A 14,651-nucleotide genomic window follows, 5' to 3' on the forward strand; every position below is an offset into this window, starting at 1 on the left:
TCAAAATAACACCTATGAACAAACTTTCGGTCTTCCTATGGGCCTCGGTATCTCTGCCCCTTTATCCGAAATCTACGTCGCTTCTATTGAAGAAAAAATACTTCAACCCTTTCCCCCAGGTATTAAATTGTATATGAGATACGTGGACGACGTCCTTTTAATGGGCAACAAAAACACTATCGACACTTTATTTAACACAATTAATTCAACACGTGAGACTTAAAATTTACCCTTGAAGTAGAAACTGATAATAAAATTAATTTTCTAAATCTCACTATATACAAAATCGTTACATTTTTAGGCACCGAATTATAGAGAAAGAACACACATACAGGTAAGTTCTTACATTACTACTCACACCATCCTCTATACATCAAAAAAGCAGTTATCTATAATCAGATATATAATGCCATCAAATATAGTCACACACAAACAGACCTATCCGTAGAACTGCAATACCTCACAAAGAAATTTATCGACATGAAATACCCATTACAACTAATAAAAGAAACCATCACTAAAGTCCATAATAATAGCACTAATAACCCTAGCAAAATTAATAACCACGTGAATAAGATACACAAACCCCCTTATCGCCCTTCCATACCATCAACAATATGCTAGATGACTTCAATAGGTATTTAAGAATACAGATATCAAATTAATATTAACATCTTATAATAAATTAAGTTCGAAATTTAATTCATACAAGACAACATATGAATATGGGACACAGGATTATAATAACATAATATATTTGATTAGATGTCAATCAGATTGTCAAGCATGTTACATAGGCAGTACAACAGCAAATTTTGGGACTTCAAAAATTTCTAACACATGTGCACACTACCACTTTAATAGCTTCAAATCTAATTTATCAAGTACAGAACTAATATGTTCAATCGTATAATCATAACCTACTCATTGATTCAGCTATTACAGTAGTTAAACTAAATTCCAGTTATAAAATTCTTCAAAATGAAGCCCTCATCATTGAGTGGTTTAAGCGCCACACATCGTTCAACATATTAAACAAAAAGATTCCAACCAACTTCTCCCCTATTTGGAATTTAACATGTATAAAGTTTCCACAAGCACTAAAATGCATTTTGGGAACTTAACTAGTATATAACATACTTTGTGCCCTCTTCTCTTCCCACTATAGCTAACTGAAGACGGTTTCGAAAGTTGCTCATGCGTGGCTATTAGCTTTTTATCTCACTTTAATTAATTTTAATACATAATCTAATTAGACAACCATAAAATGGAAGGTGCACTTTCCTTTCTTAGGCAAATTTTTAAAGCTCATAATTTAGTAATTTTTAAATTTATAATTTCTTTAAGTTGTTAAAATTTCATAACTGCTAGGTACATGGTGAAACTTTCAACAAACTAAGCGGATTACTATGAAGTGAGTGCTGAAAATTAAGCTAAGCTATATCTAGAATAAAAATCACTTAAATAACAAAATACATATAATATATTTAAAACAAAAGTGATTGTAAAATTACTCTATGCATACCTATCACCTTTCAGAAATTGTAAAATTTTAATAAACATTGACTTTCATCTGAAAGAAACCAAAAAGCATTAAAATTTCAAAACATGTGCATTTTAAAGACATAAATCAGTTTGTTTTAATATAAAAGGCCTAATCAGGTTATATTAATTATATTCATGGAAAAATTTATACACTGTCAGAAATATAGATAACTTAATTGCTGCTGCTACTAGCCTACAGTAATATGGCTGATAAAATTAAACCCATGTTAAGAAATTGTTTAATATTATTATAGCTTATGCAAATGCTAAAAGTGGACAAGATGCTCCTACAATTTAATACAGGAATTTCTGAAAAGCAAATCATAAGTGAAAGATTCTTGAATTTTAAAGAAACTTAATTTTTAAGAGTTTTACAATGAAGTATATATACAGGGTGTTTCATAATCTGTATGTTATTCTTTCAGGATTGATTCAGCACCGAAAAACAATAAGAAAAGTTGAATGGGGCAATAATGAAAAATTTTCTAGTGTACAGCTGTATAGATAAGCTTAACTTTCAAAGAAACCTAGAAAATAAAATTACTGGTCAAGCAGAGAAATATGAATTTAACGATGTTATTAGCACTTGGAAATACATAAAGATGCTATCCTAGAAGCGTCAAAAGACACTCGGCGAGTTGGTGGTGAGATGATTCTGTTTGCTTCTAGATAAGACACACTATGGTTGGTTTTATATTTCTGGATAAGTTTCTCACTTTTCCAGTGCTCATGTTCTAGTATAAGCGGAGTGACCATTTTTGTTTGAACATACTGGTTGAGGAGCATTACAGGTTTCGCAATTGTGCTCTACTGAAACACACTTTGCGCAAGTAGGGGTTCTCTGGCAAGCTGTCTGGGAATGTCCATACTTATGACATCAGAAACACCATAGCGGGTTTGGGATATAGGGTCTGACCTTGCATACCAGATATCTGGGCTTAATGAATGTTGGACGATTCTCTGTGTTAAAGGTCAAGATCAGATTGTGGGTAGGGGTCAGCATCTTTTCTGGTGGTGATTGTCTTGACATGAATAACTCCTTGGTCTTTAAGTTCTTCTAGCATCTCTTTGGATACATCTAGTAAGTCCCAGTCTGAGATCACTCCTTTAGAGGTGTTCAGTGATCTGTGGGGCATTACAGTTAATGGTAGTCCTGCAAAGAAATTAATTCTCAGAAGTCTCAGACCAATCATCAGTGCTATTGCTGTATATTGCTTAGGAAAAGTCACTTGGCACTCAGGGCCATAACATCAAGTAAATAGAATATTAATATTAAAAAAAACTTCAAGATGGAAATTTTGCAAAATCTCAGTAAACTGACATAAAGCCCACCATGTATACTGTATCTATGGTCTAAATTTAGTTAGTAGGTAACTGCATTATATTAACTTATTTACTGATAATTTAACTAATAAATTAAACAAATAAGCTAATATTACACTGATTTAATAATATTATATCAAATTTTAATATTATATTAACTTATTTGTGACAGCGTTTGGCATAACCATTATTTTTTTATAACTGCTTTATTCAAGGAATTAACTGTGGAAGCTGCTAAATGTTTCATATCTATTAAGAAATATTGTTCAAGGTTTAGGCGTAAATGGTTGTCAAATGAACTAAAGAGACTCTTGGCAAAGAAGAAAAATGCATAAAAATTACCAGGAGACACAGAAGCCTATGGCAGATATAAGCTAGTCTGTAATCAAGTCACAAAGGAGGTTAGGCAGGCAAAGACAGACTACCAGAAATCTTTGGCAAAGAATGCTAACTTATATAAACTTAAAGGAAGAGGATGAATCAGATTGGTCCATTTGATATCAATGGTTCGACAGTTAATGATCCTGCTCAGATAGCAAACAAACTGAATGAGTATTTTACATCTACATTCACACACGAGTTATTAAGGATTAAAAATGCCAGAAGGTTATCAAATTGTAGCAGGGTTCTTAATGATTTTGTAATAACTGAGCAAAGTGGAGGAGAAATTGAAATTACACAAAAGAAAGGCACCTGGGGTGGATGAGATCTATCCAGTTATATTAAAGGAGGCGACAAAGGAACAAAGCAAACCTTTAGTCATAATTATGAGAGCATCCTTGGACTCAGAGGAGGTCCCCACGGACTGGAGATGTGCAAATGTATCCCCAATTCACAAAGGGGTATCGAAGGGTGACAAGTAATTACAGATCAGTTAGTTTAACTTCTGTTCCGGGTAAAATAATGGAGTTACTGGTTAAAGATGCATTGCAGGATCATCTAGACAAGACTGCAGCAATAATTCAGACACAGCATGGGTTTGTTAAGGGAAAGTCTTGTCTGACAAATTTGACTGCATATTATGATGTGGTTACAAAGGAACTGGATGCAAAAAATAATTTTGATATCATATACTTGGATTTCAGGAAAGCTTTTGACACTGTTGCGCATGGAAGACTACTGTAGAAATTGGAGCAGAATGGTATTACGGGTAAGCTGCTACAATGGATAAAAGAATGGTTGAATGGGAGAAGACAGAGGGTGGTAATCAATGGGCGCCACTCTTTGTGGACTAATGTTATTAGTGGAGTCCCAAAGGGCTTGGTGTTGGGTCCACTGTTGTTTTGTTCTGCAAACTTCGACACTAAACCTGATACACCATCAATGATATTCATGGTGTATCAGGTTTAGTGTCGAAGTTTGCAGATGATACAAAGGTTGGCAGTGAGCTACTGCAACAGGATCTAGAAAATTTGGGAAGATGCACTGAGAAGTGGCAACTGAAGTTTAACATTGACAAATGCAAAGTGCTGCATATTGGTAGAAGTAACCCCAGAGGAACGTACCAACTGTGTGGTACTACACTTGGGGTGGTAGAAAATGAAAAAGACCTGGGAGTAATTGTGCAGTCAGATATGAAGTTTTCTGAGCAATGCAGACAGGCTGGCAGAGCAGGTCATGGGGTTTTGTCAATGATATACAGGAATTTTGCTATCAAGGAAAAGGAGGTAATTGTCCCTCTGTATAAGGCAATGGTCAGGCCACGCATTGAGTACTGGGTACAGGTCTGGAGGCCTCATTTTATGAAGGATGTAGATTTGCTTGAGCCTGTACAGAGAAGGGTAACAAGATTGGTGAGGGGAATGAAGGGATCCTCTTATCAAGAGAGGTTTAAGTTCTGCAAATTGCAGTGGCTGAAGACTAGGCACCTGCGAGGTGATCTGATCGAGGTGTATAAGGCCTTGAATGGGTTGAGCACGCTTGATTTCTAATGGGATTCTTTCACTTTGTTCAGATTACAAACATAATGGGGCATAAATTCAAATTGAGGAAAGACAGCTGTGCATCAATTTGCCATTAGCCAGCAAGTGGTTAATTGCTGGAACAAACTTCCATCTGTCATTGTGGAAGTAGATAGATTAAGTAAATTTAAGGAGGAACTGGACAAACATTTAGAGGGATTGGTTGTGCAAATTTATTTTATTTTTATTTTTTTTTGGCTGATGCTACATCAACTCATTCGCTTGCTTTCTTGCATCACATGCCACGATTACTATTACTATTATTACTTACCAACTTCTGTTATTTCTTTTCTCAATATATCAGCTCCTTGGACATTTTCTTTTCTTTTCAACAAATCTTTTGTGTGTGTTTTCAAGTGGTCAATATCAGGCTGCTTCTCATGCATTTCTTCTTGAATTGTCTGAAAGAATAGTAGTACATATTTCAAAACAGGTTTTGAGATAAGTATGAAAGAAAAGACAATCTAGTAGATTCCGGTTATTTGGGTCACTTGTTAATCATGGCAGCCGTTTATTTGGGGCAAATCTTAAAAAACAGAACCTAATCGAGAAAACAGCCAGGGTTTACTTCGCTTAATTGGAACAATATGCCGTTTAATCGGGGCAGGAGACCACAGCACTGAAGATTATCCTATGATTGTCTCCGACTGTACCACGTGATTCGGTCAGATTTCTGGAGGTCACAACCATAAAACAAAACCAATTAGCAATCACCTATTTATTAGGCTTTTCTGTTAGTTCAATCTATCATAAATGGATAGTAAACTCGATCTTATTGAATTTGCGATAATAGCGATAGCTGGAATTCTGTGGGTTATTATGGTGAAATGTGTTTACATTTCCATGAAATCTTCAATCATATCTTCTCTTCATCCCTATTTTTAAAGCTTCATAACTTGTTACTCCGTTCTCAATTGCATGTATCGTGTTACTGGTAATTTGTGTGTGCCGTGTTCTTTGTATTGATTGCTTATCTTTTTATTTTTAAATTTTAATCCCAACCCATAAATGTCAGTGAATAGAAATGCCAACTAATTAGTATGCACATATTACAGTACGTATTAATTATTCTGATTATCCCGTATATTCTTCTGATTTTCACGTATCATTTAATTTTTTTATTGGTAAGGTAATAAAGGGTAAATTAAATGATACATGAAAATCGGAAGAATATACATGATAATCACAACAACTTTTATAGCCTGTGGATAAAATTCCTCCTATTTTCGCTAATTAGAATCGCTGTTTAATAGAATTAAAATTCAATTCACAAACATGATCACAATGACCTTCGCTTACTACATATCGTATAATGAATGGTACTTTACTATGGTGAGTCCATCATAACGCGATTTGATTGTACAATGAACCAAGTGTAAAGCGGGGGTCCATTGTATTTTTAACTATTTACGTGAAACTTCGAATAATTGGGGCAGCCATTTAATCGGGCTAAAACGCACTAGTCCCTATGGGTCCCAAATAACCAGAATCGACTGTACTATCTTCCAACATGCACTGGGAACCGAAAAAATCTGGGTTTTAAAAAAAAAAAAAATCTTGCTCCATATGTCCCATGAAGCTATAGCTAGTTTTTTTTACTTGAAACAGGATATCATGTCCTGGCTCTCAAATTAGGACTGGCCCACTGCCACTGTTATTCAAAAACATCCTAAAATGTTTAAACTGGATTGAGTCCTGATTGCAAGCTGGAAAAAATAAGTAAAATGCCATTTCCAGCCCATAGCTCAGATCCATATTTATTCTCTATAAATTAGTTATACGAACTAAGGTTTTGATATAGGGTATGTTCACCTGACAGAAATATGATTCACACCCCTCCTCCTCCAAAAATAGCAGGTAATACAGGCAAATAGACCTAAAACATTAAACTACTATCACCAAACCTCATTGTCAATGTAATATGATCTAAGTGAAACTGTTCTTTGGGCATACACCACACCCGTGTTCTTCCTTCTGATGCTCCTATTGTGTACCATCTTTGTATTCATCACTCACTACTGAAATGCTGAATGCTTCCATTCCCTGCACCAGAGATAGGTAGTGAGCTGAAATGCTAGGAGATAACTTCAGTTGATGTTGTTGTTGTTTGAGAGCTATTGGCGCAAGAGCATCTTAGACTATAGAGAGTTTCGTATTTCGATATTTTTCAGTTTTCTTGATGTTGTTTAGAAGGAAGTCAAGATTTTGTTTATAATTATGTAGCTTTTTTGTAAATGCTATACTATTAATTTTTATATGTTTTGGTAGTATCCAATTAACTTAAGGAAAAAGAAGACCGTTAATAATTGGCTGGTCATGAAAAATTGTTTTAAGCATTACATTCTTTTCTGCATTCATTATTGTTTGAAAGGCTCTTATATGTTCTCTATTAAATCTTGGACAGTTCACCATGAATTTATGTCAGTGAGCGTAACTTGACAGTTTTGGCATTGAGGAGGGTCTTCACCTCTGAGTAGGTAAGAATGAGTCATATGGGTATGCCCGATTCGCAATCGAGCAAGGATCATTTATTTGTGTCTGCTGGTTTGGCAGCTAGTAGTCCATGGTCGGAGTATTTGTTTAATTACATGAAGTTTGTCTTCATCTGATGAGCATCTGCACAATCATGATAACTCATTCTATTAAGTACTTTTCTGATGGTTATTGTTTCCAAATTCCAATTCTGTCAACTGTCTTTAAGTCAGTTCATTAACAGTGGCTTTGCAATTTGTTCTCACTATGCTCTTGAGCTGTTGATATGCTCTGTGGGTAATTAACTGATATACAAGCAGTCATAAAGTGGTCATTTTACAAACTGGATTTAGTATGTAAACTTGTAAGTTGACAAAAATACATTGAAGTTAACTGAAACTTTTGTATACTCGTAACACTTAAGGCAATAATAATAAAACTGAATTAAAAATGTATTCTGCATTTGTCTCTATATTATCTAGCATTTATTTTTGATATTGGTGTTGAATCAACCTATGGTTTATATGATATTCTTTCTCTAAATCACATCTAAAACATTCTTCTGATGTTTGGAAAATATGTCACAGAATACCCTCTTTGTGTGTGTGTGTGTTTCACATACACAGTATATATATATATATAAACAAATAATATTGTCACTCAAATTAAATTACTTTCAAGGAAGGGTGACCACCCTAAATGGCATACAGGCAGAGGCAATTACATCAAAATTAATATAACAAATATAAAAACACTGAATTACAAGCACTAAAAGGCTTCATACATAAACAAAAATTGATATTTGGATATAACATACACAAGCACCATTTGTTGTTATTAGGTTTAATGACACAAGGGCTACTTAGGCCAAATTGTGCCAATTCATAGTTTAATTGCATGGCCATATCCTTATAGTTGTAAAATTATATACTCTTGTATAGGCCAATACATTTTAAGTATATTAAAAGTTCTTCAATATTTGTATCGTTTCTAGAATATGAAATAAATCGTGTGATACGTTAAGCCTGGAAACTGAGTAAAAAAGTGTTTGACCACATGCCTGAATATAAGGGACAATCAAGCAGAAAATGGCTGACCGTAAGCTGACTGTTACAGGATGAGCACTGAGGTGGGTTTTCTCACAATAACAGGAAGAGATGGATATGATGCATATGTCCAATTCTCAGCCTTGCCAACACCACTTTCTCTCGTCTGTTTTGTTGGAAGCCATAGAGCTACAGCTTTCTTTCTTGTTTTATCTGGTAAAGTTTATTGTTGATGTTACTTTTCCAGATCTGTGACCAGTTGTCGTAACTTGCTTTATGAATAACAGGCTTATATAATTAGTGTAAGGAACGTGAGCATGGTGGGAAGTGTTTTACAAAGATCATTAATATATGAGTTGGAAGAAAAATCGGATGCTAGCAGGTCAGCTTTATCCTTAGCTGAAGTGACAACAGAACTATCTGGTTTGGACAGAGGTGGGAGCAGAGATGGGCAAAAGTTGCGACCAATAGCTTTGGCAAGGGACCAGAATGCTCGGCTACCATTAGGGCAAGAAGCAAGTTTTCTACTCTTAGCCTGTTCAAACTCTAGTTTGGACTGATTAATAACTGCTTTACAATTGTTGCGAGCTTTGGTGTAGGCAGAAAATGAAACTGAAGAATTAGAAACAAGCCAATTACGATATGCAACATTCTTCTCTTGAACAGCCTTAGCACATTTATTGGAAAACCAAGGTGTAGATAAAGGATGAAATTTTAAAGTGGAGTGTGGGATAAAGGATTCCATCCCTGCAAGAATAATTTCACTGACACGATCTGAGCAAACGTTGACATCAGAAGTTTTGTAACAGTAATCCGACCAAGGAAAAGAAATCTCGCAGGTCATCCCATTTTGCATTCTTGTAATGCCAAACAACACGAGGTTGGGAATAGCCATGAGATAAAGGTTCCATTGGAGAAGAGACAATCACCAAGTTGTGATCTGAAGTGCCTAAAGGACCTCTCACTTCGACCGTGTACTTAGAAGAGTTGTTTGTGAGAAAAAGATCAAGCGTGTTGGCTGTATGATTAGGATTATCCAGTATTCTTGTAGGTAAATGAACAATCTGTGCAAGGTCATTAGTAATTGCAAAAGGCGCAGCATCTCGACCAGCTGGGTCGGTGTGACTAGAAAACAGAAACCAGCTGGGGTTGTGAACATTAAAATCACCAAGGAAAATTACCTCACTGTTAGGAAAGTTGGACTGGAAAAAGACAAGTTGCAAAGAGAGGAAGTCAAAAAGCTCCAAGTGATTAGTGGAGTTGGGAGAACGGTAGAGACAACAGGTGAATTTTACACAATGAGGTAGAGAGATTTTAAGCCAGAGAAGATCAAAGAGAGTAGATTCCAAATTTCCAAGTCTCTGACAGGGAATATTAGAATGGACATATGCACAAGTACCACCTTTGAGGCGAAAGGAATCATACAGCGAATAATTTGGGCATCTGAGATGAGCAGTAGTTGAATCAACCAATAACTGAGCTTCTGTCAGAAAAAGTACATGGGGTTTGGCAGACTGCAAGTGGAAATGGACATCGTTGAGATTAGAATTGAGATAATGTATATTTGTGAATTGAATTAGGAAGTGCTTGGGAGGTTTAGATCTTTTCGCAGATAAGCTTGCTCTATTAGTTTGACAATTCGTGGTGTATTCAATAGTAAGAAAAAGTGGGTGGGACATGCTGTATGAAGTAATGAAATTTTTGGATAGGGCGTACACTTGATAAGAATATACCCAGAACCTTGACATAACGTGGCCTCAACAATGCTCCCCGCATACACACTACTCGAACTCCCTCCAGTCACTATCTGGCAGAGTAGAGGTAGCAAGATTATACACTAGCTGATGTGGAAGCCTCCTAGAGAGTTACCATTAGGTTCGGTCTGGTGTACTAACTAGCGGCCGGCCTGCGAACACCGTTATAGAGCTGTACCCTCAAAATGTAAGGAATATTGGATCTCCCCACAATGTTCATGGGGAGCACATCGTGGGGAGATCCTCCAATAAGTGGTGGTATTACACCAGTTGATGAGAGTCATCTATCACCTAGTGCTGCCTGGTAACAGAGGGGCAGCATTCCTCCATGTGGTGTGAGCACCACACCTCGACCTCTGCTTACGTTGGTTCACACCTGGGTGGTCACCCACCATGTACTTGTGCATGGAGGTGATACCCAGGATTACTAACAGTTCCACCATCGTGAAGGTGCAAGCAGAGGATTTTGCTGTCACAAACCATCCGGACTTCGCCAAAATTGGGTCCACTTGACTTGAGTGTCACCTGAATATCAGTTCCATCACCGTTTTAGACTCCCAGGTAGCAAGTGGTGCTTGTCTGGCATATCTGAGAGAATGTCTGTGACAACCTCAAGGACCATTTACCATACTTTTAGCATCTCACGTATACAGTAGGTTCTGATAGCGGACCTGAAAAGAGCAATACCATAGGAAATTCTGAATTACGTTGTTGTTGTTATGGAGGTTTAATGGCAAATAAGCTGCTATGGATAGCAGCTTATGTGCCATATGTCTTGAATGAATGGGAGCTTGAAGTTTTCTGTCCTTCAGTGAAGAGTTATCTTGAGAAAAATAAGCTTCCTGTGAATGCACTACTCCTGTTGTATAATTTGCCAGGCCAATATCCCAACTGTGTTCAATTTAACTTTGTTCGTCAAATTAAATTTTGACACCAGACACCACCCCTCTTCTTCAATGGACCAGAGTGATTGCAAACTTAAAGAAAATCTACAACACGAAAATGTTCGCAAGTTGCTCTGCAGAGTCCTCTGGTGAAAATGCTGTCACCCTCAAAGATTTTTGCAGGTCGAAGTTCAACATGCTGGACTGTGTAAGGCTGATTGTAAGTTCTTGGAATGTTTCCACCAGATTCTTAAATTCAGCCTGGAAAAACAGTTGGCCTTGAATTATCTATAAGGTTGACAGATTTGCAGATGATGGTGTTTTGACAAATGATATTGTCACTCTTGTAAATCAGGAATAATGAGTCCAGAAGTTGGCAAAGAGGAGGTGGAGGACCTTATTGACACTCCTGGGTGCAAGCTAAAAACAGAGGAGCTAAAAGAGTTGGAGAAAATTACAGAGAGTGACACTGAAGAGGAAAAAAAAGACACCCAAAAAGTGTCAACTGAAGAGTTGAAGACTGTCATTTCTTGTTGGGAGCATTTAAGAGAAGTGGAAAAAAAAAAACACCCTGACATTGAAAACACTGAACTCATGATGTACAAATTTTGTGCATTCAACAAAGATATGTTTCCTAGAAAGTGTAGTGTTACAGTGATGACACTGAGGGGGAGTCTCCCCTCTTAAGAGATAACAATGAGTAATGTTAGTGTGGCCTATTCTCAAACAAGCTAACCTTACCTCCTTCTGTTGAATTGAACTGATGCTTGAAGGCTATTATCTCAAGATTTGGTTCAATACTTTGAATTTTATTGTTAAACCGTTTCTGCCATGATAACTGCCACTGGCACATGCACTTTTCCTGCATTATTCGTCTATAGTTTTTATGAGGGACTTTCCATTTGTTGTCAGGTGGTAGGTTAGCTGGTTTTGCAGCATTGTCTACTAGTGAATTCCCATATATCCTGGGATCCAGCAGAAGTGCATGTTTCTCTCAAGTTCTGATAACATATGCAAAGAGGTGATTATATCTTTTATAATTGGGTGATTGATTTCATGATGTATTTTAATGCTTGAAGTGCACTTAAAGAATCTGAAAAATCATGCTGTTTTTAATATCAGAGGACTATGTAATTCAGTGCAACCTGAATCGCTATTAGTTCTGCAGAGAATATACTGAACTTACATGACAATTGATGTGCTAATGTGACATTTGAGAAAACTGTGGTGATTCCAACATGGGTATCATTCTTTGATCCATCAGTATGCATTACAACCAAGTTGGGAAACTGGTCCACTGCTGCATGGTATAGTTGCAAGATTTTTTCTCTATGAAAAGTAGATTTATTCCATTCATGAAGGTGTAAACCGTATGAAGGTGGAGTGAAGTTCCAAGAACTTCACTCCACCTTCATGGGAGGTGGAGTGAAGGGGAGGGTATATACCACATTGTCTAAGGTTAAATTTAGTTCTCCTAAGAGGTATTTTATTCTCAAGATAAAATGACAAATTGCAGTAGGGCAATTTTGGTATAACCTGTTGTGCTGTGATGTGATATGAAAAGTATCTGCCAGTTTGTGCGTTCTGGCATATATCTAATTTTATATGCATAGTGTAGTATCAGCTATTGTCTTTTAATGAAGAGAGGGGGTTTGTGTGCTTCAGCATGTAAACTATGTATTAGAGATGTGTGATATGCTGATAAGGCAAAGCGTATTGCACTATGATGGATAGAGTCAAGCCAGCAAAGGGCACTGGGTCTTGCCAAGCTACACACGGGTGCTCCGGAGTCAAGCTTCAATCTGATTAAAGCTCTATATAATCATAAAAAGGTAAGGCGATCAGCTCCCCACGTAGTTTCTAAATGAACCTGGATGATATGTAGCTTTTTCTGACAGGCTGTTCTTAGTTTTCTAATATGTTCTAAAAAGGTAAGTTTATGATCTAATGTGATTCCTAAGAACTGTATGGTGGGATGAACTGCTATTGGTTGTCCCTTTAGTAGTAGTGGTCACCTGCTGTGGTCACCAATATTGCTTGGCACTCAGGGTCATGCCTGGAGGGTTTCATACGGCACTTCCATTGTGTTTATTTCCTTGAGGAACTGAAAAACATCTGCTAAATTTTTCCTGTCTTCCAATATGGTTTTGAGGGTGACAGAGTGATGCTTGGTTGGTAACTCTTTAAAGCAGTTTTGGGGTTCGGCTGCCAAAGCTGGAAAACTAATTAGTACATGTACATGTAATGTAATGTACATGTAATGGAAGCGCTGTGGCTCAGAGCAGAACTGAGGGGGGCAGTTGTCCTCTGACTCACAGCCTTATAAAATGCACTGTTTGCTTGATGTTTGCAGAGCAATCGGGTACAGGACATGATACTGCCAAGGGGGATGTCTTTGTGTGTGCGCGATGCAAGGAGTGTATCGATCTCAGGCAACAACTCGGCGTTCTTGTGGGCCTATATGAGAGCTTGAAGGACAGGGTGGATGCCCTCGAAGAAACTAAATTGAGGGGCCCATCAAGCTCTCAGCTGCCCACATCAACGCCAGAGCTTGCACTTGGGCATCGCGTGACACAGAGACAACCCCCAGGGCAGAATGCGCTGGTCCCGAAGGAACTAGTAGTTGTTGGTGACTCTATTGTCAGAGAAACGGGGAACATGCTTTGTAAAAAAGATAGGTGGAACAGGATCAGGGTATGTCTGCCAGGGGCAAAGGTTGATGACGTTGTAGAGCGAATATCATCTTTTAAGGGCACAAAAGGTGATATAGTTGTACACGTTGGCACTAATAATATTAAGAGTAGGAGACCGGCAGAATTACTTAACAAGTACAGGTCACTGTTGAACAAAAGCCGAGAATTAGGGTTGAATTTGAAAGTGTCTGCAATTCTGCCCAGACACGATAGGAGGGAGTATATGATGAGAGCCTTGTCGATCAATTCGGCCCTGGAAAGATTGTGCAAGGCTCAAGGGGTAGAATTTTTTTCAGCCTGGACTGTACTTGTTAACAGGAGAGATTGCTTCTACAGGGATGGGATACACTTAAATAGAAAGGGTGCAAGAATATTTGCTGATGCTATCGAGGCAGTGTTAGGTGGGTCGGAAAACTGCTAGCTTGGGGGGAGACAAAGACCAATAGATTGACAGTAGCCACTGGCAGAGGTGAAAGAGATTCTTGCACTGCTTCTATTAGAATGAGCAGAAGCCTGAAAAACAAGATGCATGACACAGAAGCCTATGATAGATACAAGTTGATATGCAACCAAGTTACAAAGGAGGTTAGGCAGGCGAAGGCAGATTACGAGAAATAATTGGCAAGGGATGCAAAGAAAAACAGCAAAGAGTTCTTTACTTATGTAAACTCTAGAAGGAAGGGGATGAATCAGATTGGTCCACTTGATATTGATGGGTCAACTGTTGATGATCCTGCTCAGGTAGCTAACAAACTAAATGAATATTTTGCATCGACATTCACACATGAGGAGTTATTCAGCAAGGGGAATGCCAGAGGTGTATTCAACTCTAGCAGTAAGCTACAGAATCTTGAAATAACTGGGAGTAAAGTGGAGGAGAAACTGTTGAAGATAAACACAAGAAAGGCACCCGGGGTGGATGGGATCTATCCAGTTATATTAAAGGAGGCAGCAAAGGAAGTAAGCAAACCCT

General features: G+C 37.5%; 1 protein-coding gene across 7 annotated transcripts in view; it reads right to left on the reverse strand.

Annotated features, from left to right (window-relative positions):
* The window catches only part of LOC150085455 (uncharacterized), a 1,845,429-nt gene that overhangs the window by 899,590 nt on the left and 931,188 nt on the right, over positions 1–14,651 (reverse strand). For all 7 annotated transcript variants that reach the window (XM_090374043.1, XM_090374041.1, XM_090374042.1 and 4 more), the window contains one exon: positions 5,101–5,230. In XM_090374043.1, the coding sequence (XP_090230169.1) occupies positions 5,101–5,230 (130 nt within the window). The remainder of the gene's footprint in view (positions 1–5,100; positions 5,231–14,651) is intronic.

The sequence above is a fragment of the Mastigoproctus giganteus genome, chromosome 5 (assembly GCF_048544385.1).
Source record: "Mastigoproctus giganteus isolate SK-2022 chromosome 5, ASM4854438v1, whole genome shotgun sequence".
Lineage (NCBI taxonomy): Eukaryota > Metazoa > Arthropoda > Arachnida > Uropygi > Thelyphonidae > Mastigoproctus > Mastigoproctus giganteus.